The 25373-nt window shown below is 39.2% G+C and overlaps 1 protein-coding gene across 5 annotated transcripts; it reads right to left on the reverse strand.

Moving 5' to 3' along the window:
- Positions 1 to 782: 782 nt before the first annotated feature.
- st3gal4 (ST3 beta-galactoside alpha-2,3-sialyltransferase 4) lies at positions 783 to 23715 on the reverse strand. Of its 5 annotated transcripts, none has more exons than XM_043264587.1 (11): positions 23665 to 23715; positions 16268 to 16339; positions 14834 to 14906; positions 14647 to 14736; positions 11906 to 12003; positions 11536 to 11599; positions 9151 to 9249; positions 6034 to 6223; positions 5820 to 5957; positions 1129 to 1281; positions 783 to 1049 (listed from the first exon to the last, which is right to left on the reverse strand). In XM_043264587.1, exons 2-11 carry the CDS (start codon positions 16287 to 16289, stop codon positions 960 to 962), a joined length of 1017 nt encoding a protein of 338 aa, XP_043120522.1. In that variant the 5' UTR covers positions 16290 to 16339; positions 23665 to 23715; the 3' UTR covers positions 783 to 959. The 5 variants fall into 5 exon arrangements, with proteins under 5 accessions (XP_043120522.1, XP_043120521.1, XP_043120524.1 ...); XM_043264586.1 differs by lacking the exon at positions 23665 to 23715 and adding an exon at positions 22434 to 22774; XM_043264589.1 differs by lacking the exon at positions 23665 to 23715 and adding an exon at positions 22434 to 22773 and having other exon boundaries at positions 9151 to 9246.
- Between the last annotated feature and the right edge of the window lie 1658 nt (positions 23716 to 25373).

Below are 25373 nucleotides of genomic sequence, written 5' to 3' on the forward strand. Positions count from 1 at the left end.
ATTATTTGACTGACTGATTGATTTAATCCAACTCATTTCCCAGCCAATTAGTAGTTTTTAAGAATTAGTAGGCTAGCAAAAAGTCCTGCCAATATTTATTTATTCCTTTATTGATTTTGGGGTAATGATTTTATTTAACATTTGTTTCCCACCCTATTTGAAGTATTTAAAAAAAAAGGAGAGATAAAGGAGAGATTTTCTATATCTATATGCCCTGTCAAAACAATAAAAAAGCTGTGATTTTGTTGGATTTACACTAGTCGATAAATATAATTTATTATAGGATATTGTTACTTTTTACATTATTTGATATGTCTACTGGCTAAGATTAGTATTATTTATTCTTGAGTTTGTTCCTGTTGTATTTATTTTTACATCTTATTTTTTTCCTCATTTTACTACTCACTTTCTCATTTTATTTTGTGTTTACCATAATGAATAACTTGATTATTCATAATCCCAATACCACTTTTGTATAGATAAGCAGACCTAAAGCAGTTCTCAGCTGTTTCATTTTTGTTTCAACTTTGTCTCCGATGTTTTTTTTGTTTGTTTTTTTTAACAAAATGCCTCATTGTAATGAAAATAAATGCAATTACAGCACTCTCATACTACAGTGTGAACGCAGAGCTTAATGTTGAGAAAACATTGACTTTTGTGCTCATGGTAATTAAATCGTCATCTAAAAAAAAAAAAGAAATTTTATTTTATTAAATATCAAAATATCCAGTGGTGATATATCTTAAAAAAAAAAAAAAAAACTCCCAAAAGCAGACAAAACATTAAGCAAAAAAGTTTCATTAATTATAAATACTAAGGTCAGGTAAAAATGATCGAAAAAACAACTAACAGCTCTGCAGTGAGAGCTGGGTGTTTCAGTTCAGTCCAATCGAAGATGAAGATACTGTCGTATTTACACCTGTTTATGTTTCGTTATTTATATAAGTCGAGGCTGGGTGTCAGGAATGAGGATGAAGATACAAAATGGCTCCCTGGTCTTCCAGTCTCTTAAGAATGAGAGCCTCTTGATTGAGATCGTGGTAGGAGTTCTGAAACGACAAGAGCATTCGGTAAAGCAACGCAAGATGGGAATCAAAGCACAGTTTTTCCATTTGCAAAAAAACCAACCTTCATGGATTTCATCGTCTCCTTTCCGTAGTAGTGGATGGGCTGTTTCTGGTTCCTGAACTCTGGGTACCCGAATCCAGCCACGTGCACAACGTCACAGTAGTTCAGAGCCACAAATACTGCCAGAATGCCAGTGGTGGGGTGGACTGGTTTCTGTCAGAGAAACACAGGTGAAATGTGTTTAGTAGTGTTTGTGCTCCTGCAGGGGGCGGCTGAAAACAGCTTTAAACAGGAGAAATCTTAGCTTTTATTTCAGGTCATCTGCAGCACATTTTATATACAAATCTGTTGAATCAAATCATCTTCTTTCCTTTAGTCCCACTTGTAGACAAATCCAGTAGTGTAACAAGCTACTGGCTATTTCTAGAAAAAAAAAAACCCTGCTCTCTCACATCTTGCATAAGCTTTAAGGAAATATCTCAACATAGGACATAAAAATGTGCTTTTAAACAATTTTATGAGACGTTAAACGTTTAACACACACACATGCTGCCATCGAAACAATGCAATAAACCATTTTAAAAATGTATTCTCTGTAAATGACTGCCAGACATCAACTTTTCAGTTGGAAACTTTCCACTTCCAGTAGTAAAAGAAGGTAATGCATCTTGGTTTTTCCAGCCCTGACTGCTTAAGTTGCGTCAATCTCACTCCCGTTCCAAGTCATTAGCTTTTCCGCATTGCTCCATGATTTCTGCAGCTACTGATCTGTGCTCTCCCACACAAAACACACTCATACATCTCCTTAAAGACATCTCAGCCTCCCTTTCCACAGCACTGTCACCATTTCATCATGTTTATCAGCAGAACAAGAGTTCAGCACCTTTCCTTTCCAAATGTGGCTGTAGATATTATGCAACAGCATTGTTAAACAACAAAAACCCTTACAAAAACCAAGCTTGTTAAGTTTTACTGTATGTGCTGTTGAACACTGAAGAAAGCAGTTCACTTTCCTGCTCAAACATCAGTAGGTCTGGTTCGCATTAATGCCACTACCTTCTGAAGTGTATCGTTCATTTGAAATAGAATTAAATTATAAACAGGACTTAGTGTATATATGAGAGAGAGAGAGAGACAGAGAGAGAGAGAGAGAGACAGAGAGACAGAGAGACAGAGAGAGAGAGAGAGAGACAGAGAGAGAGAGAGAGAGAGAGAGAGAGAGAGAGAGAGAGAGAGAGAGAGAGAGAGAGAGAGAGAGAGAGAGAGAGAGAGAGAGAGAGAGAGAGAGACAGAGAGACAGAGAGACAGAGAGAGAGAGAGAGAGACAGAGAGAGAGAGAGAGAGAGAGAGAGAGAGAGAGAGAGAGAGAGAGAGAGAGACAGAGAGACAGAGACAGAGAGAGAGAGAGAGACAGAGAGAGAGACAGAGAGAGAGAGAGAGAGAGAGAGAGAGAGAGAGACAGAGACAGAGACAGAGAGAGAGAGAGAGAGAGAGAGAGAGAGAGAGAGAGAGAGACAGAGAGAGACGAGAGAGAGAGAGAGAGAGAGAGAGAGAGAGAGAGAGAGAGAGAGAGAGAGAGAGAGAGAGAGAGAGAGAGAGAGAGAGAGAGAGAGAGAGAGAGAGAGAGAGAGAGAGAGAGAGAGAGACAGAGAGAGAGACAGAGAGACAGAGAGAGAGAGAGAGAGAGAGAGAGAGAGAGAGAGAGAGAGAGAGAGAGAGAGAGAGAGAGAGAGAGAGAGAGAGAGAGAGAGAGAGAGAGAGAGAGAGAGAGAGAGACAGAGAGAGAGAGAGAGAGACAGAGAGACAGAGAGACAGAGAGAGAGAGAGAGAGACAGAGAGAGAGACAGAGAGAGAGACAGAGAGACAGAGAGACAGAGAGAGAGAGAGAGAGACAGAGAGAGAGAGAGAGAGAGGCAGAGAGAGAGAGAGACAGAGAGAGAGAGAGAGAGAGATAGAGAGACAGAGAGACAGAGAGAGAGAGAGACAGAGAGAGAGAGAGAGAGAGACAGAGAGAGAGAGAGAGAGAGAGAGAGAGAGAGAGAGAGAGACACACAGAGAGAGAGAACCGGAGGGATGGAGGGACGAGGCGAAGCCGGAGGAGTGGAGTCTTGAGGCGGTGGATCGATCGATGAATGACCAAGGTGGTGCCGGAGGGATGAGGGAGTCGATGGAGCTGGTGGACTGACGGAGAGAAGGGAGCTAGGAGCTATAGTGGAGCTAACGGGTCGAAGGGCCGATTCGGAGACCGGGACTCAGAGGCTGGAGGTGGAGCCACAACGCCGATGGAGACTGGCAAACCCACGGCCGATCCAGCACACTGATGGCAGACAGGATCCAGAGGTGGAAATACATTAATTCTCCCTGGACAGGTTCCGGACATGCAGGGTGCTTCCGAGGAGCAGGCACCGGCCATTTAAGTACGAACCGCCGGAAGGCCTGATTGATCCGCGAAAGGGCGGTGGGCTTGCCGTAGGAGTCGCTGGTGGCGAACCGGACTCAGGACCGGCTCTCCTGGCCGGAACTGTGGCATGAAATCCAGAGGAATCGGGGTACGGCTTTCCTGGCTGTGATTTACAGAATGGAATCAACGGGAAATTAATATAAAAATTGATCAAAAAAATGGGAAACGCATTGCTCTCTCTCGCTCTTTGAGGTTCGGTCTTTTGACACGGTGTGGTTGTGGAAGGAGCACACAACGAGGATCGATCGCAATTAGTAGTCTTTACTAATCCACAATAGGGTAATTAATACAAACAGGCACTTATATAGGAAAAAAGTATCGACTTAATAAATGAATACAACACAACTGAATAAAACGACACAAGTAAGGGGAGACAGAAACTAGGTCACACATGAAGAATGAAAAAACACACAGAAACTGTCCAGGAGCATGACACATGATGACTTCCTCTAAATACTTAACGTTTTTTTCGTACTGTTTCTAATTTTAGACAGAGCAGTGCGGCATGCACTTCCTACGGAAAGCTGAGAGGAAGAAGGTGTCTGCTGAACCGGGCCATCTGAAGCTCAACTGAAGATACGACTTGTTGACTAGCAGCTCCAGAAGCGGCTGTGTATGCACACGTGTGTTTCTCACGATGCTCCTCGTGTTTATTGACAGAGCACGGCTGGGTTTGCCTGCCTCCCGAGCTCATCGTCTCTGGCCGGCGGCCCGGAGCTAGCAGGGGTCCCTGTCTGCGCGGTACACACAAGGTCAACCTTCTTAAGGAGCCAGAGAAATATAAGCATCGAGACGGTACATCTGATGCGTGTGTGTGTGTGTAATCCGTCCGATCACTTTCCCACGAACAAGCAGAATAAACGGCCGTCAGGAGTGTGCCTCCAAATACACAAAAGTACACAGAAGGAAACAAAAAAGATACTTGTGGGACTCACTGAGATTAGTTTCAAAATATGGATGATAAAGAAATGACAGAGTGAGAAAGAGAGAGGAATTGGGTGGGGAGGAAGTGCAATGCCCTTTGTGCTTGTTCTTGTGTTTCCTGGCTGTTACTGGAAAGTACCAGAAATAAACAACACATTTCTAATCGTAATTCTTCGACTTTGTAATTCTCTGTGGGTTTATCAGGACACATGCGGACTCTTGATTCGAAAAACACTACAGATAATTGACCGCACAGACAAACCTCTCGGCTCTCTTTAACAAACGAGCAGAAACCGGCATTAACGCATGCGAGTGAAAATTGGCTTCGCTGAGCCCGACGCTCGCCAGCTGGATCGCCGTTTTATTAAAAACAGCATCGTTTATGGTTTAAGTCGATCTGTGAGACTGATAGTCTGAAATTCACTACTGTAAGTGACGCAGACGAAAGATGAAACTATACCTTTTAAACATTTGTGGCCAGTGTGACTTTGTTTCTCTTTTTTCAAAGAATTTAATGCTCAGTTGATCAAATGAGACCATAAAGACATTCATAATGTTACAAAAGAGTTCAAGTGCTGTTCGTTTGAACGTTTTGTTCATCAAAGATTCCCCCAAAATAAAATGCATCGCATTTTCCACCTAAAAATATTTAACTTTGCAAAATAATCCGAAATGTTTCTTGAGCAGCAGATGAGCAAATCGGAATGATTTCTGAAGGATCAGGTGACACTGAAGAGTAATGATGCTGAAAATCATGCTTGAATAAATTACATGTAATTAGACGAAAACAGCTATGTAAAATTATAACGATATTTCCCAATATTACGTTTTTTTGTATTTTCTAATAAACGTTTATCCGTCCCAAAACATTTGCATGGAATCCATCCAGGGGAGCCGCTACGGTTTCTGGGCTCCTTGAAAAGGAGGAACCGGACCGTGTTATCTCTGGTAGAAATCGCATTTCCCCCTCCATCGCAGGGTCCTTAGAATCATCCTAACTCTTCCTAGAATCAACCCTGACTTTGGCTGTCACCTGCAAGATTTGCAACCAGAAACTTGTTTGTCTGGACATTTTGCATAATGCAAATACAATGCTCCTTACAGAGAGCACAGGACACTCTGTTCTGATTTTAAGGTTGAAACATACGGGATAAAAGAACCAATCTTTAATTCAGTGGAACTGTGTTTGTAATTATTAATTAACATTTTACTCTAAATATATACTTTAACACCTAGCTCATCAGAATATAGAACAAAGCCTCATTATAAAAGTTTCATTATCAAATATGTAAATGCACATATATGCATGTCTGAAATGACACCGTATAAGAGTGTAAGTAAGTAAGATCGTGTGCGCAGATCTCACCTGTTGTCTGCGAGGTTGCAGGGGTATCTGAAGCAGCTTGCTGGCTGTCAGGCGAAGGAAATATGGGTCCAGAACACGGATCTGATTGGCCCGACCAAGCCAGATTTGGGGCGGAGGCCTCCAGAAACCCTTTCGGACCTAAATTGAACAAATGATTACTCGTGATTACTGGGTGCATGCCGGCACACGAGGGGAAAAAGTGAGACAGACTGACCCTCTTCTCATCATACAGGATCTCTTTGAGCCAGCGGAGGTCCTGCTGCTTGAAAGGAACCAGGACCAGCAGGGTATCTGGGTTATTGTGAATACCAGGATTATATGAGGCAGATTCAGGATAAAACAGACGTAACGTGGTCTTGTTACCCACGTCGTCCTCGTAGCCTCTCACCGGGGCATCATTCAGCCTGACACAGAGAGATATGCAAGCAGTGCGTAATGAGGTCAGAGGTCAAATCAGATTTGGCGAGTGGAAATCAGCATTGCTTCCTTCCTGGATTTATTGCTGTTTTTAAATCAAATCCAGTACTTGCATCTTACTCATCATCGGTGCCAATTCTAAGCATCGTGCCTGTTTTATGCTTGCTCACAAAACGCATTTCATAGCATTTATTTTTTTTATATTGATGCAACCAATGCATTTTTATTTTTTTGTCATTAAAAGTTTAGCGCTTTTGTACGCTAGTAAGTACACTAAAGCTGTTAACATATAGAAAAGACACTTTACATGAACTTGTATGTGATAGAAAATGTTATAGATATTGTTTTAGCGTCATAAAATCAGAGCTGTGTAATGTAGGATATGTGTGTACAAATACTGCAAATCTATCGGGACTGTTTAAAAGGTGTCAATTAGGGAAGAACAGCAGAAACTAATTGGTATTGGTCATAATTCATGAATATTGGCCATGCAATGTAGTTTGTACACAATTTGCGCACTGTTGATGAGAAAGAGCGGAAAAGCTTGGCTGAAAACATTCCTCATTAAAGCGATTTATGAGGTGACAGGCTTGTTCAGCCAAACTGCATTTCCCATTATCCCCTGTGGAATCAAGCTAAAATACACAATAAAGACAATTACAGACCTGATTTACACCTGTTGCCTTCGATTGTGCTACAGTTATGCAAAAAACAAAGCTTCCTAAATTGGCAGAAATTTAAAAAGAGAAAAAGAAATGTGTATGATTGTTTTTTTTCTCTTCTTCTGTTCGTGAATAACTCATAACTGGGGGACCTGAAGGCCATAATATATCTCACCATGAAGCATGTGTGAGTGTGTGTCTTCTGACGCACAAGGAGTGTGTAATTTGTTTAGATTGCACTAGCGCACATTCCTGAGGCTGAGCAGAGTCTGCGATGAAACGGTATCAAGGCTACTTGAAAACAAACAAACGGCAACACAATGTGAAATTTACTGACAAAACATCCGCTATTGGGAGTGGATGGTCCTGTCTGATAAAAAAGGATCAAGGATGTCCAAGGCTGTGAAGAGCCACCCTCTAAAACTTGATTTGCTGTCATGGAAACATACTTAAAACTTATATAATGAAGTGTGCACTGAATCTCAATAGAATCAGTGGTTATAGTTGGATTAATACTCTAGTTCTGTTGCTACGTTTCGTATTTAATTTTATTGTAATTTTAATAATTACTGAAATGCTAAAATGTTCCAAAAAACGTCCAAACAGGTGTCCAATGATTGGTAAATAAATATTTTATTGCTGAATATAGCACTCTAATTGAAGTAGCTATTTAGTAAAATTGAAAAAAAAAAAAAAAAATTATAAAAAAATTTAATAAAAGAATAAAGCATTTATATTTTGCATACCACTGCATGACACATAATATATTATTTAGTTAGGAATTAGTAGCTATGAAAATGAAATTTCCAATTGATGGATATACTTCCAATTATGGTATTTGTTGTTTTATTTACATTTACATGTAGTGATTTAGCAGACGCTTTTACCCAAAGCGACTTACAAATGAGGACAATGGAAACAATCAAAATCAACAAAAGATTAATGATATGCAAATGCTTCAACGAGTCTCAGTTAGCTAAATTCAGTAACATGTAATGATTTAAAAAAAACAAAAAACGGATCATTGCTATAGCCCATCCTGGACAGAACAAGCGCTTGAACAAGTAGTTATGAGGCATGTCCCGAAAGAAGGGTTCTGATCTTCTTGATGCTGAATAAAGTAAATCTGCTTGAACATCCAGCAAGAAATGCCTGTGAGACAGACTAAGATGCGAGCAGCTATTGTTGGATCATCAGGATGGAATAAAAGGTAGAGCTGAGTGTCAACAGCTTAGCAGTGGAATAAAATTCATTGTTTCTGAATGACAGAGCCGTGCCATGTAGACAGAGAAGAGAAGTGGTACGAGAACCGAGCCCTGAGGAACCCCAGTAGCTAGATGTTGCGACTTTGACGCCTCACCTCTCCAAGACAGCTTGAAGGACCTTTCTGAGAAGTATAACTCAAACATCTGACTGTACACACACACATATACGCATAAACATTACTGTATTTAATGCATTACTAACGAATGCAACCATTGGAAACCGAACAGACTTCATAAACTTCGTAAAACAAATATGTCGTATATGTTTAATGGGCAAAGTTTCTTTTTTTTTGAACGTCAGTTTTGTGAATGTCAATGAACTGGAGCGAGACACTAAAAGCACGTTCTTATCAACTAACCTCTACGTTATAACTTATTTTTCGCGGGAGTGAATCTGTGCAGGAGAAACCACCCTTTTTCTCACAAATGAGATTAGAGAGGAGCTGGTGTTCTGCTCAAATCTCTGCCTAATGGCAACTTCGAAGCATCGGGATTTGTAACTCAACACCAAATGTCAAGCAGCTCAGCTCTCCTCCCCCGCCACGATTAGCTTCTGAGAACACGGTGAGGACGGGAGACCATGGAAAAACACGCTCAGCCAAATTCTGCCGTTTGTTAGAAGCTTGGAAAAAAAATCAAATGGCATTTGTTCATTCCAAGGCTATAAAGCGCCTTGAAAAACAAAGGTAGAGAAACAGAAGCCAAGCAGAGCTCTAATTGCAGGAGGTATTGTTAAGTGAGCCTATTATATGCCACTCAACAGACTAGATACAGACTCAATAAAACTAGAAGGCAAAATACAAGCCAGACTAATGGAAAGGCTTTCACGCTTTACATAGAAAAAAAAAAAATAATTCAGTGGACAACAGAAAACACAGAGAGGAGCAATTACATTACTTTTTTTCATAATAAGGAGTCTTAAATGCTAAATAAAGACAATGTAACAGAAATACCAAAAGGTCAAACACAGGTGGAGGCTTCATTTACCTGATCACCACGTTGTATTTGTTAATGATCTCCCCCAGTGAACTGTTTTTTATGGAAAAGCCATTTCCAATGACTGCACACGTCCTGCAATCTAAGCTGCTGACACACAGAGTACTTTCCATGAGTTCGGTACACAACAAAGGCCACAAAAAAGTTGATTTTGTAGTCAAACGAGGTGCTTTAGTTCAGAAAATGTTCCATGGCAAGCTTAACATTATGTAAACTATTTTATTTTCTAAGCATTTTCAATTAAATTACTATTTATGTCTAAACACAACTAAAAGAACAATTCACCCAAAGATAATTTTCTGACGATCCAAGGCCATCCAAGATGTAGATGAATTAGTTTCATCGTCAGATTTAAAGGAATTCTATCGCTCACCAACGGATCCTGAATGGGTGCCGTCAGAACAAGACTTCAACGCAACATTGCAATAATCCACACCACTCCAGTTCATCAGCTAACATCTTCAGAAGAAAAAAAACTGCATGTTTGTGAGAAACCAATCTATTGTTAAGACGGTTTTAAAGAGACACTCCGTTTTCTTTGGAAATAGGCTCTTTCTCCAACTCCCCCATTTAATGGGTTGAGTTTTACTGTTCTGGAATCTATTCAGCCGATCTCTCGTCTGGCGATAGCACTTTTAGCATAGCTTAGCACAGATCATTGAATCCATTTAGACCGGTAGCATCGCGTTTAAAAAATGACCAAAGAGTTTCGAACTTGACTCTTTGTGGAAAATGAATAGTAGCGATTTTCTAGGATGATACGATTGAGAACTATACTCTCATTGTGGTCTAATAATCCCAGATAACAATGTTTCCTCCAGTAAAAAAGTTGAGAGTGAAAAATTGGAGTAGTCTCCTCTTGGCTCATATCGAAATCCAACATTTTCCTTTACAAATCCTGTGTTTTGCTTCTAATTCACGACTGCTGCTTTGATTTCTTCCGCTTTTGGCAGTTGGATGAAGTGAGAGAGCAGTGTTTTTATTACGTTTGAAATATGGATATTTGTCTCACAAAGATGCATGAATTCGCTGCGAACACCCATTTATTTGCATGGAAATGCTTGGAGGGGGTTGGACTGTTTTTAATATTCCTCTGTGTAAGTGGTAACTAGAGGTCACCGGAGGTAATTCACGCACAGTCAAGTCATTTCTGTGATTGGGTTTGACGGTGTGAGCTCATGAACTAGTTTCACTCGTCATATTTCTAACATCTCAGAAGCTCAGTGGCATGTAAGTTAACACAGGTTGTGTGTAATCCTGGCGGTAAGCGCTGCAACATTGTTCATTAAGTCGCTTTGTCTTATGTTTGCATATCTGTATCCTGTTTAGCCCGCTGACCATCAAGCTAGTGAGTAACTGAAGACACTGCTAGTTTAAAGATTGCGTGAGTGGAGCGAGGTGTGTATTTTTGTTTCATGTTTAAGAAATGGAAAGCATTTAATGATGTAAAATGTCCACATTGACTTTTTCTGGACATCGTTTTGATAAGAATAAAACCGATTGCTGCCGTTAGAGACTCTGCCTCATATTCTGATTGGGCTCATCTGAAAGAAATAGGCCACATACACCTAGGTTGCTTAAAAGACGGGTGAACTAACACTTTAATGATGTACACACATACAAGATGTTAACTGATGGACTGGAGCGCTGTGGATTATTGTGATGTTTTTTATCAGCTCTTATTCTGACGGCACCCATTCACTGCAGAGCATCCGTTGCTGACACAGTGGTAGAATGCTAAAAATCTGATGATGAAATAAACGTTAAAGGAATAGTTCACACACAAATGAAATATCTGTCATCATTTACTCACCCTCGAGCATTTCCGAACCTGTTTGAATGTCTTTGTTCTGCTGAACACAAAGGAAGATATTTTTAAGTTAAAATTTTAAGTTTTGTAGAGGCTGTTTTGGGTCACCATTGACTTCCATAGTATTTTTTTTCCTACTATGGAAGTCAATGGTGACCCAAAACAGCCTGATTACTTTTTTTGAATATCTTTCTTTGTGTTTGCCAGAACAGATTCATACAAGTTTGGGACTACTCAAAGGTGAGTAACTATTTTCTTTTACATCAAAATGAACAGAGAAAACTAATCAAATAAAAAGATAACAGAATTAACTGGTAACAGGTTTGTGAGTAACGCACTTGCATATTTAGTCACCTTTAGCCATCGCTGTCACTGTCTTTTTGATTCTGTCCTTTAAACTATTATCCATTTTCAACATGAACAAGAGCGTTAGTGCAATGCATGCAATAATTCATGCCACACCGCGACATGTCATAAGCAATTAAAGCAAAAGGCCGGATTTGAGGAACGGGTTTCTTAAAGCTTATGGGAGCTTGAGTTCAGAGTTTAGCCTGGCCCTACTTCACCTCTCAGTGTTTGCTGGCATTGTGTAGCTGGAAGTCACTGCCAAGACCTTCAGAAGCAGGAGCTCTGCAGAGAAAAAGGAGAAAGTATTTGAACAAAGTGCACTATTATGAATGTATCAACATGAATGAATCGCGTGCAGAACGATGAACAGCATGCAGCGAAAGCAGCTGACTCCAGAACAGAAGAACTTCTTTATATATGTTGACCGAAAGATTTCGGGGGCATGTGAGGTTTCAGCAACAAGATTTATGCGATCACGTACTCGAGCCAGATTGAACATAAGCATTAGCTAAATGACTTTGCGGTAGATATAGCCATTGTATTAAAGGAAAGATTATAAGAGAGCAGAGCAACAGAGGCTGTACATACCACTTCCTTTAATACCATAAGGCAAAGCTTCGGCTGACAGATGTTGCCGCCAGAAGAAATCCTCCAGCTTTAGAAAGAGCTCAGTCTTTCGGCTCATGCTGTGAAACAAAAGAGAGACTCAAACACAAACCTCTCCTCAAACTATTCATTTTAGAGATGTACTTTTTTTGTGTGTATAGATTTAATTGACTTAATGACAGACTTTTAATCTTGCATTTAAACCAATTATAAAAGTAGAAAATCTTATTTATAAATATTAAAATAAATAATAATTAACTCGGCCCCAACAGATATTTTGGAACAGATATCAACAAATAATGAAACAAATAATATCAATTATGCAAATGATATACATTACTGTTCAAAAGTCTGGGGCTAGTCATCTTTTTTTTTTCTTTATTAAAAATATAAAAATAAATAAAAATAAATAAATAAATGTATATATATATATATTTAAGTCTGTATTTATATTACTTAGAACTGGTATTTGTGCACTTTAAGTAAAGTAACATCAGTAAAATGGCAATATATGAGATTTATAATGCATTATAACTGTGGATGAATCGTGTTCATTGTGTGTCATAAATGATCATATTGTTACAAGTAATAACCGCAAATAAGTAAATATTATAGCACATTAAAACTAATACTCATGAGATGATAAAACACATTATATGCATTATGCATTACAATGCCTTAAGAATATCCTTATAATGTATAAATACAGGCTTCATAGAAAGAGTTACCCACCAAATGTGTTTGAAAATCTAAAATAATATTTTACAATTTACAATTTATTACTGGATTTTTGATGACCCCACATGATGACCCTTAAAGGGTTCCTTCACCCCAGAATCTTTGCACCTGCCCCCATGTTGTTCCTAATCCTTTGTTCGACTTCAGAACACAATTTAAAATATTATTTAGAGATGGTATATATATAGGCATACGAGTCTGACGAGTCTATTTACAAACAACACAGATACGTATTAGATGGGGGGAACTGGTTTGGCTTTGTGTAATGCTCCAAACCTCGAGACTATCATGTCGGGGTTAATCAAACTAGTCTGTGGTAGCAGCGCAGGCAGATCCACCATACGTGGATGTGTCGGTTTCACCGTGCTGCCAAGCTTTAACACGCTCACAACAGCGAGAGCAGTGTCCTTTTTCATTAAGTGCCCTTTTATTCTCTGGCTACGCCAGCTGCAAGACAAATCCTGATGGCTTTTAAGAGCTGCTGTTAGCAAAAAAGCTTTTCGCCCATTTCTGTGCCTGTATTCTGTGACAGAGTAAACAATTTTGAATACATAGCTGAGTGCATTGCCCCGGACCGTTGGCCGACTGTGTTAAACCTTCTGGAAAGTTGATCTGAGCTCATGCACCTGCAGTCTTCAGGTGAAAAAAAGCAGTATTTGTGGATTATTTTGCCAGTGTTGACTCAAAAACAGAGCTATTGGCGAAGCTTGTAAATCAATCAGTTCCAAAACCAAATGCAAAACCATAAAATAAAGTTTTAACCCAACACGTGTTGATAAAATAGCATAACGCGTCATTTTGAAGCAAGAATGCATAGTTTTTCGTTTCACAAGGTGTCACTGAGTGAAATATTCCTTTAATGTAATATGGGTCCCAATGCTGAATTAATGTGGACAGATTTGTCTTTTGAGCAAGCTGAAGTCTTGCCATTAAATTCTCCTTGGTTTAAACACAGATTTTTGCTTTGACACTAAAAGGTTAGTCTTCCTAGATCTGATAGCATTAGCAGCCAAATCTGATAGCAGGCGAATCAACAAATACATGCAAAAGGTGAAACTCCAGATGGAGAATGCTCAGCTGTGTAAACCAATAACAAAGAGAACACCGCAATACAGAAAACACAGATGCCAGTCCGCAAGAGGTGGCATGTCGGTTTGTAATAATTCTATTCAAATGCTTTTTAAACTCTCCAAAGCTGTGCAAAAAAGGTCACGCTTTGGCCATTCGTGTCACTTTTGACCAGGACGGAACTGTAGGAATGTAACTTACCGTAAAGCGGCGATAAGAGCATACAAAACCTAATGACGGTACAGAAAAGTGGAAACAATACAATCTTTTCTTTGTTTGGGTTTACAAATACGCCAACCGTAACAGTATATACTTGAATGCCGATTTATCATGTCTTTGAGGCCAAAAGCTGCCTTCAGGTGGAAAAGATATATAATATGATATGTGTGTGTGTATGTGTGCACCTGGTATTTATCACATTATAGGGAACAAATGTCCCCACAAGGATAGGAACACCAGCGAATTTTGACCTTGTGGGGACATTGAGTCCCCATAATGTGATAAAAAAATCTGAAATTGCCAATAGTTTCCCGTCAGGGGTAGGTTTAGACGTAGGGTTGGTATAGGACAAAAACACATGCGGTCTGTACAGTATAAAAACCATTACGCCTAAAACATGGAAACCCAACATGTGTGTGTGTGTGAATCTTTTAATGATTAGCACTCGGGATGTTTGTTCAACTTTGCATCTGCTGCATTGATTTCATTCAAAACACATTTTAAATAAATGTATTTTCCAGTTCATTTATTAAGTCTTATTTTGACTGTGGAGCGTCAAGGTTTGACCTTTTTTATAACCACTTAGACTGAGCAAACGAAGGCGGCCTTTTTGTTGGTTTAGACCGCATTTCTAAAAATAGGTTATCGAATTTGGAAGCACGTGGTTTTGAAAAATGTGTGAATGTAAAGTCACGTACTTTAATTTAAGACTCTCCCATTTCCTTTGCAAGCGATAGCTGTGACATAGAGAAACAGTGGGCTCAGGGGACTTTCCGCTGCCTCCATAGCTTAAAGAAAAGAACAACCAGTAGTTAGCATAAGTACTCCTCGAAAGATTTAGCACGTCTGTATTTGATTGCGTGTAAAGCAGGTGACGGCACTAACCTCTCGAAGTAGAACTGGGAGCAATAGTAACAGATGAAGAAGAGCACAACCGGGAGGAGTCTTAAAAACCATGCTGGAAGAGAATAACAAACAAAGAGAGATTATTATTCATATTTTGTACATATTTTGTGAGATTGATAAAACTTGCACTGGGCTGCCTTTCAGCAAGTGGCAATTATATGCACCTCAGAAGGCGTATTCGAACCAAAATCGATCGAGTCAAAATAAGAAAAATACAAAATAGGTTTCACCTCCTGCGTCACTGGAGCTGATGTAAAATGGCTGCCTTTTGTAACGATGACTATCCCAATCACGTGTTGGTGGGCGGAGTTAGTATAAATAGCAACTCCGTAATAATTAACCCTTGGTAATCAATCTCGGGTCATTGCTGTTATTTGCACATTTAGAGGGTTTCTTATTGGAATATATACTATAAATACACAACAGCTGCAGAGTTGTTCATATATTTGTTTATATATTTCATACTACACTATCAAGTTTTCCAAAAAGGACTTTTAGACGATAAGGATCAATCTGACTATCTCTTCTATTCCGGTAACCTTCCAAAGCATGTGCAGGGGATTGGTTGACTAGATCTTCCAGGTTCTCCCAAGCACCGCTGTGTTTATCCCTACATGTCAATGAACTCCACATTTATTAATCTCAATTACACGTTCTATTACAATACAATCAGTAACGCTCCAGACATCGTGTCTAGACGCTGTCTGCTGTATTGAGAGGATTCGTAAATAAAATCCGGAGTTTGAATTTGACTCGAACTTGCATACAGGTACTCGAAATAGCTACAGGTATGTTTGTGCTTGGCTCGAAACAAAACTCTAAATAGCAACCTGCCAGAACTGAGGTTCTGACACACATAGGCACTGGAGCGTTTGCCCCATCTGTTTCACAAATATCCTGTTATTAAAGTTTTATATGAAGGTGCCCTTGCTGTGTTTTTCTCACTGCACGAAAAAATGTACATGTGAAATCTCTCACATTCAACAGGGTGTTAAAATACTTCATAAGCACGTTCATTAAAAGCAGTCAATCCAATAATAGTGTCTTTCATCTAATGCAGCGGTTCTCAAACGTGAGGTGCACGGAGGGGGTATGCGAACAAAATGTTTTTTGGCAGTCCACCCCAACTTAAAGTAACATTAAAACCAACGACTTATTTCTTACGAGCAAAATTGCGCTATTAGAGACACTTGAGTCATTTCTATCCAAAACCTTACATACATCTCAAAGTCGTAGAATGACGTCAGCTGATATTAGGGAGTTACGATGACTTTCTCTTCAGAATACCAAGTAATTAGTATTTCCTTTACAAGGATTTGGTGATACTTGAGTCGTAGAGTTGTTAAATAGGCTTTTATATAACAAAAATTCACAAATACAACTGTATTATTTATGTGTGTGTTGCATACTCACTTTTGGCTGCTTTTAAGGTCATCTTCACTCACGCCGTTGCCCTCTGGTTTCTGAACTGTCCATACTGTTCCCCTGAGAAAACACGTCATACTCACAGGTAAAAAACCAAAGAAGAAAACTGGAAAGTAAAGTGAAAACAGTCCTATCAAGTGTTTCTCTTGTGGGTTGTAAATGTTGCAGTTCCTCAAAAATTAACATGATACTTCCACCCTAAAGAGCGTTTTTGTGTGTCAGCGTTAAAGAAACCATGCATTTAGTTAATCAATGAACTGGTTTATGCTCATCCAGATTCTGAATTACATCGATGTTACGATACAGTAGGTGTTCACGTGCACGACAGTAGATGGTCAACCGCACACCCTGGTTTCCTGTTTCCAAGCACAGACTAAAAGTACTAAACGCAAAAAATGTGCCAAGTTCCCCAATAACAAAAAGTAACTGACTGAAATGTTTTCTGTTAGAAATTCACAAGCATGCGTTTTTCTAAACACATAATGACTCAATAAGAGTATTGCTGATGTTCTGCTGATGACTTCAGCATTTCAGTGGAAAAAATGACTCATTGGGGTTTGTAAACTCCCCTCGAAAGCATAACAAAAAAATATGAATGAAACATTATCACAGTCCATTAAAATCAAACATATGCGATCACAAATAAATAACTGACCTTGGGTGTGCCTTATTTTCTAATAATTCAATGGACCGAGTTAATTACTCCTTGCATATTACATTGAATTATTTCAGAAACATTGATTAATAATGTTCTTTGGTAATAAACGTAGTGTGTATTTGCTCAAGTGTTGTATAGAAAATACTGAGAATATTTATTTGAGGCTGGAATCGAGGAACTAATTTAGCTGATATAATTATGACTTTTTCTATACTACATATTTTTGGGAGTGATTTTATTAGTTTCAAGCGTGCGTATGTGTTTGACACCTGATTTTCCGTTGCGCCGACGTTTCTGTCGTTACTTTTGCGCAGAGAATAGAGTTGATGGTTAGCTTGTGGTTGTGAAAGCTGCAGATACGGTTTCAGTTGCGCTTCCACGTAACACTGGTTTGATTACACGAAGGCGTGAGTCGTTGCCGTGGTAACAAAAATGTGTACATAACGCCTCGTTATGGAGCATGATCAGAATATTCGATTTTACTAATTTGTGTTTACACTGCTCAAAATAGTGGTGCGTTTTATGTCAATAGATGGCGATTTAACTTTTCTAAATAAAATTCAACGTTTTTTTCAACTCTACATCAACAATATATTGAATAAAGAATGTTTATTATAGTGTTTTTTTTTTTTTTTTCATTTTTATAAAGGTGATCCTTTTTTTTTTTTTGGCCTGATTTTTGTTTTTGTTCGAAATGACGCCAATTCAATCCGTTCTTCATATTCTATTGAAGTATATCGACACATCTGTGAAATTGAGATTACTCATCAAACTCATCTGGTCACAATTAATGTATTTAATACCTTTTTAAATAAGTTAGTTTTTTTTTCTGCCACCTTAATTCGTGTTTATCTCATGTGATCTACAAAAACAATATACTGAATGGGCATCAAAAATTTTTGCAGCTCAAAATTTTTTTTATAATTATTAGTTATAGCACTGTTTAAAAGGGTGCAGTCAGGATCCATCATCCACCACCTGTAAAACTGTCTTTAAAACCATTAGCAGAGCAGAAAAGCAAAGTCAACTCTTACACAATCAATAAAATTCAATTAAGCGTGATGTAACAGACCATAGAAACCTGATATCATTTGCATTTGCAGTCATGAGCAGCCTGGTTCACCACATGACTTCCACTGCTTTCATGCAATGTCACCGCATAATGTCAGCGTACAGTGTGTGGGCCAAAATCAAGTTGTCATCCTTACACCTTCAGACAATTTTGACTGACTAATTTAAGAAAGTGGTCAATTTATGATCACTCGTAACAATGCTGCAATCTACAAAAAAGATCAAACAAGGTCAAGATTAAAGAACTATCATCTGGTAATATGTAGTCCTGAATGAAAGATAAGCAGACTGAGTAAGCATAGCCAAAACGATTTGCTGAGGTCAAAGTGATCACTAGAATGGGTAAGAAAGGCGATTTAACTTGCATCGATTGTGGCATAGATATTGGTGCCAGACGGACTGGTCTGAGTTTTTCAGAAACTGCTGATCTGCAGGGATTTTTAATCCACAACCATCTCAGAGAGTGGTCCAAAAAGAGAAAACAGCAGTTCTGTGGGCAATATTGCCTTACTGATGCCAGAGGTCAGAGGAGAACGGTCAGACTGGTTTGAGCTGATGGACGGGCAACAGTAACTCACACAACCACTCGTTACAACCGAGGTCTGCAGAAACACATTGAAAGTTGGGTTAGAGCCGCAGAAGATCACAGCGGATGCCACACCTGTCAGGAAACTGAGGCTACGATTCCCACAATGCATGCCTCTACCTACATGTCTGCATATCTCATAAAACGAATAAGTATAAACACTAGTGGCAGTAAAATGCAAATTATGATTTAAAGGGACAGAGTTTCGATTTAGAAGGCTTCGAAATTCCTTGCACAATATTCTGTATGGTTTTTTTCCATTTTCTCTGAAATATGTGGTCCCGGTTGGATGGTATGGCCTTGGCAACTATCCTGAGTGTAAATCTCTTTAGATAACATGTGAAGGCTGGGCTACTGATTATTAACTTTCCATAATTCCCTGATGTTTCTCGTATAGTTTCATCAGTTCTAGCACGAATCTCTCTCTTGATCTCGCTCGTGTCCAGAGGTGCGCCAGGTGCTGCATTGAAAGTCTTTGGCCAAGGTCATTTTTTGGGATCAAGCGAGATTCGTTTTCTATCTTCCCAGTTTATAAGCAGATTTAATCATGTCAACTGCTATTTAATCACATTCTTTGCTGGTGAATGTTCTGGGACCACATTGAAAATCTAGGAATCAAAAAACTAGTTAAAATGTGTAATTTATAAAGAAAGATGCATGTATATGCATGTATGCATGTGTATGTGTGTACATATATTTGTGTGTGTGTGTGCATATATATATATATATATATATATATATATATATATATATATATATATATATATATATATATATATATATATATATATATATATATATATATATATATATATATATATTCAGCCAAAACTATGCGTTTAAAAGAGGTATAGAGGAGTTACAATAAGGTACAATATTTGAAAAATAATGTGTTTTTTGACCGTTAACTAACACACTCTGTTACACCAAATACACAAAATAAGCATCTTTAAAATAGCATCATATGACCCATTTAAATCCATTTATCTGCAGTGTAGTTATACTATATAAACAGTGCAGTTTGTTTCGATCCGTATGAAAGATGGCATAAAAATAGCTATGAGCTGTTGGAAATAGAATCCAGTAATCTTGACAGGCTTGAGCTCACAGCTCACAGATTTAACCCCGGCTCTGCGTCCAGATCATCATTCAGCGTGTCCCAGCATGCTCGGCGTAAGAGACCCATCTCCGAAACGCTTGATTCTAAGTGAGATTCAATCAACACGTTTGACGTTAACAGGCAAACACGTAAGATTTATCTTTTCGACGTTAAGTAATAAAAAAAAAAACAAGGTGGGAACAGTCTGAAACTCCCAAAACCAAAGGGCGAAAAACATCAAACATTGCCGTTTCACAACAGCTTACCAATAAATGACTTTGACATCAATAATTGATCGTTTTCGGTCATGTGACCGGTTCGAAGACTTGACCTGCAAGGCCCGGCGGCAATGTTTCAATCATTAAACAGCGCCGAACAACATTGCAGAAACACTTAAAATATTAAAAACATAAATATTAAAATATCATATTGCGACAGGACTCCTTAATAACCATTTAGGATTAGAAATTTCACACCGTGCTTCTTCTTCATTCTTGTAGTGCGGTCCAGTCCGCTAATGAAGTGTTGACGTCAGATGCAAATGCAGCAGACAGAAGTTCCCTTAATATCTGACCGAATTAAGGTACGCTTTAAGATCAAACCCAAATCAGGTAATTACATCTAACCCCTATCACCTCTCTGGACGGCTGTTCTGCACGCTTTCCGTGTAAAAAAACACAGAAGCGCATTCAAGGTGTGTCTAATGAGCACCACATGCCGCCAGGCCGTGAGGCCACGGTCCGACCCGACCTCTGGAACAATGCTAGTCTGTGTGGCGAACGGAGAGCAAACAGAAAAATGGGTGTTGGTAGTTTAGTGGTTATGGTTGGTAATGTAACCATTTCAGGATGAACCTCAGGTAGGAAGACACGTGGAGAACCATGCCACCACTGTGAGCTTAAACCAGCTATATTGAGTATCACGTTGAATTTATAGCTTTCTGTGGCATCGACGTTTGAAAGTCTCAATGGAGAGAGGTACGACGGTGCATTGGACTTCATAACATTTCACTTGCTCATCAATGGATGCCCTGCAGACGAATGGGTGCCGTCAGAATGAAACTTTACAATAATCCACACCACTGCAGTCTAGCAATTAACGTCTTGAGAAGCCAAAAGATGCATACTAATACTACTACTAATAATAATAATTAGTATCACCAGCCTGATAATAATAATAGTAATAGTAGTATTGACAATAATTGTCTTGCTGTCGTTAAAAGCATCAAACACAAACTTTCTTTGACGCATGATACTATGGTTTATTGACACAACCCTAGTGCGATCAACCTTAAAAGCAAAAGTCTTCATATAAAATGTAGTCATGTCGCAATTCAATCGCAAAATAAGCACAATTGCAGTATAATTTTTGATCGTGCACCAAAATATCGACATAAATACTGTACATTAAATAGGAAAAACAATAGACAGGTTATATATTTCACATACGAACTTGTGAATTTGACTAAAAGTCAAACGAGGAAAGGAAGCTGACAGTAACCGCTATGCCACTATCCCACAAAAGCACGCGCAGCCTGACCCTTTATCAGCGGGGCCCGTACCAACTGTTGCAATGAACGGAGTTAGGAAAAGGCCACGAGCGAAACCAAACCTGAAATGCTCGGTGCATCAGTGTCAACATAACATTAAGTGAATGATTAAATGAACCAGCACACATGCAACGATGTGCAGATCTCGCAATGTATGTGTAAGCTTGCGCCGCACAAGTAAAGGTTATTAGATAGATCTGAAACTCATCTGTTTTGTCAACACGCAGATGCTGAATCCAAATTGCAAAGTCGACGTTTAAAGAATAAATGCACTTAAAGGAAGAGCCACCTCGCATTTCCCCATTACAAGTGCACTACCATGCAATCGCCTTTCAATGCATAGATGAAAGCTAATGCCATTTAAAAGCTTCAGTGAATTGATCATCATTTCTTAATGTGTATATGATCTGTCGGTCTTTGCCAATTATTCGCAGACTGATGCAATCATACCCTGACACCCTGACCCTGAGAAGAAGCTTTGTGCAAGACCGCCAGATGAAGCAAAAACAAATAAACAAAAACCTAGTCGCTCTATATTTTACTTTATTTTGCAGGTCTCATTTTTTTTTTACCATACAGTAAGAATTTTTCTGGCACGCTGTCAAAGACTGGAGGTAAAAATGACATTATAACGCTGCTAAATAATAATAATTGTTACGAAGACAGTAATAAACGAATTAATTTTAAATAGCTACCTTTTGAAGAGTTCTTATTAGTCGATTTCGATGAAAAGTCAATTTCATTTAAGCGTTTAAAAGTGAAATGTTTTGCGTAACCCACTGTCTTTGACCTAGAAAACATTCAGTCAAACTAAAACTGGTTTGCCCGTTAGTCAGGCTGGCTTTTAATCACTTTTTTCCCCCCTAAAAGCCAGTTGTCAGTGAGATAAAAACCAGCTTGAACCTGTAGATAAAAGCAGGAGAACTAAAACCATCGCCTCCTAACGGATTAGCTATCGCACAACCGGCACCGAGAAGCTTAAATCTGAATAAAATTGTAATTTTGTGGTTTAACAGCCTAAAAGGAAGGCGAAACGGCGTTAGGGCAACTACTAGGAAATCATGTGTTATAAAGGTTTCTCAAAACGCAGCAGGCAGCCTGCATAGACAACACGCTCAGGCATCATCGACATGGAGTAGGCGGCGCGACACGTTTTAAAACTTACTTCAATTCAGACTTAAATCAACTTACCAGGATGCATCTATATAGTGTTAAAAACACAAAGCTAGCTGTTTAAGTGAGTGCGGTTGTCCAGATAGTCCCCCCCTCTCCCCCGGATCAAGCGCGCCGTACGGTCACATCCTACGAGGAAAGTTGCGCGATTGAGTGCGCGCTTCGGGCGTCTTTGCTTTTCAGATGGGAGGCGCCGTTAGATGACTTCACCGATTTTTTTTGGTCTCCTTCGGAACGGAAACAGCCGCTTCTTTCGGCTCTCGGCACCACCGGTATCTTTCTCTCGCTGTTTTTCGGTGGGTCACATCACTGTACTGCACAGAGTGTACCCACCAAACGCTGTCCGACTGCGCACGCGCGAACGGGACCTACTCGGAGGGCTGTGTGGGAAAGTTTAGCCGTTTACGTTACGATGATGCTGAAAGAAACTTCGTTCACGCTTCGTGGTCGCAATGGTCAAGGTCAGCGTGCTCAAGGTCTTTAAACGCGTTAAGATGTTGTTTTGTAACCTAGATGCATGGGCTGTTGACATATAAACTACTGGGATAATGGTGTTATTACCACTGAGATGCTGATAAAGCAAAAAAAAAGAGAAAGTAAGGAAGCGACAACGTCGCAAACATAACCACAGGTAACACAGCGCTTTAAAAAATTACAACCTGACAACATAGTTTTAGGGAAATTGTTTTGCACAGACTGGTAGAGAAATTTGAATTGTTTCCATCACATATTCCTGAAGTGGCACACTGTGGTTTAAATCCAAAAGTCCTCTGGTTTTTCATGCACTGGCGTCGTGTTGACTCCGGGTTAGATATCAAATATTAGTACTTGCTATTTTACGAGCACGGTTAGGCACAAATAAAACGAGGTTTTCATTCGGCGGCTCTGTTTGCACGTTCGGGTTTTGATGCGGTGGCTCAGCAAATTACAAAGAAGTACATTTTCATTGTTGAAGGCCTGTCAATCAATCAATCAATTAATCAATCAATCATTTTTATTTATATAGCGCTTTTAACAACGCAGGTTGCATCAAAGCACTGTAAACCAATGCTGAAGAGTTTCGTCGGCGAAGAGCAACTTCAAGATAACAGTGTCAATGAAGATGTGAACACACGAGTTATTTTTAGTCCAAAACTGCACATATCATCATTAAAATAAATAAATAAGCTGAACCTGAGCATCTACATATCATCAAATGTCTACATTTCAATTATTCATAGGTAAACCAGCGTGGCGAGAGAAGGCTTACCGTGCTCATGTGTGATCTCCGCTCACTTCAACCTTCAATCCCTTAAAAACCGAAGTGAAGTGGGGGGTTTGAGTGATATTGATTTCCCAAGTTAATCATTTCATTGACATGTGAAAGAAAAAAGGCCAAAAATGCACTACTCTCCGAAATGTTTGGCAACGTTATTGTCACGCAAGTCTGCAAATACTGAGAATGAGAATAACAGCTGATAAAAACATCAATGATCCACACCGCTTCACATCTGGAGACGTGAGAAGCTGCAGGTTTGTGACAAAAACTATCACATCAAGATGCTTTATTAGTATTGGTGGTAGTAGTAGTGTTAAACCATCCCTTCTGAAGTATTAGTTTAAAGTCACCCAGCCTGAACCAGGAGAGAAGTCTGTGCAGAACTAGCAACGTTTACGAACGAAAACACTTCCGCTCCAATGTGGCTGGAGAGGGACTTTCACTGGAGGAAGCGTTATTATGAATTGTGGCCAAATTTGTTTGATGGATTGATAGATTTGGTGGACTTTGTTTCTATCAGCTGTTTGGACTCCATTGGAGAGCAGGTGATGCTACGTTTCTCCAAATCAGATGAAGAATGAAATGCATCTACATCTTGGATGTCCTGAGAGCGAGAACATTTTCAGTACGTATTCATTTTTGGGTAAACTATTCCTTTAAGACTTTAAAGTGGAAAGATTACTGGCAACGCTTCGCCTCTTCGTGGTCACAACAGAAATAATGAGTTTTAGTCAATCCATTACGGTCAGTGGATGTTTCTTAGCGCAAGAAAATAAAATCAGAGAGAGACGGAGATGGATCAATTCACAGACTTCCTGGTTCTTGGATAAATTAATTGAATTCAGGTTCCTCCGTGGAGACCGTAATAAGGATACTGTAAGTTAATGAACAGTATTTGCAACCCAAGATGGCTGGATGTTACCAGATGCCATATTACTGAAAGAAAGCCACAGCCACTTCAAATTGTTGGATTTGTTTCTTACAAACACAAACTTCTGTCTCTTCAAGGAGTTAATCGATGGATTTCTGCACTAGTGACCAACTGATATAATTCGCAAAAAGAAACAAATCCCAGAAAGCAAGCTTGAACCAACATTACGTCAGTGTTAATGTTTCAGTGCTAACTGCATTGAATTAATGTTGCAGTGATGTTGGTTCCATTTTGATGAATTGACTTGTAAAAATATGCATATTCATATAAATGCCTCAAGTAATAGTTTTTGAATATCTTTGATGAGTGATACTGAAGGCGGTCTCGGCCTCTGATCTTTATTATATAGTATATTAACCTAGTTTTATAATTAACTAGCATTCTGAATATGCATCGCTAATTAAGGTTATGTGAGGATATCGAGAAGCACTGGAAAGTTTAAAATGAGTGCAAACATTTTGGTACAGTGTAGCTTATGTCATTCTCATACAGACTTATGCGCTCTCTTTCCGCCGCTTGTCGTGCAGAACGTATTGCACAAACCTCGCACGCTGACAGACTTTCACGCGTGCTTCGTGCTCGTTCGTCCCGAAGCTTGCAGCTGGGGTTAAATGCATTCGAATCTACTTTTATGACACGAAATAGGGATGGATGCACCGAACGTTTGGCAACCGCAATTCATCCAATATAGTAGCGGTGATGCAGCAAACATGTCAGCAGCGTTGAAGCGTTTAAAAGTGTCCAGGACAGATGCAATAATAATTACACA

Source organism: Puntigrus tetrazona, chromosome 18 (assembly GCF_018831695.1).
Source record: "Puntigrus tetrazona isolate hp1 chromosome 18, ASM1883169v1, whole genome shotgun sequence".
Lineage (NCBI taxonomy): Eukaryota > Metazoa > Chordata > Actinopteri > Cypriniformes > Cyprinidae > Puntigrus > Puntigrus tetrazona.

Excerpts from the sequence above, each read along its gene's own strand:
- st3gal4 (XM_043264587.1), bottom strand. The coding sequence starts at position 16,289 with ATGACCTTAAAAGCAGCCAAAA. Across the intron at positions 6,224-9,150 it reads AAATACAACGTGGTGATCAG|GCTGAATGATGCCCCGGTGA; the intron begins GTAAATGAAGCC and ends TCTCTGTGTCAG. Across the intron at positions 1,282-5,819 it reads TGCAACCTCGCAGACAACAG|AAACCAGTCCACCCCACCAC; the intron begins GTGAGATCTGCG and ends TTTCTCTGACAG.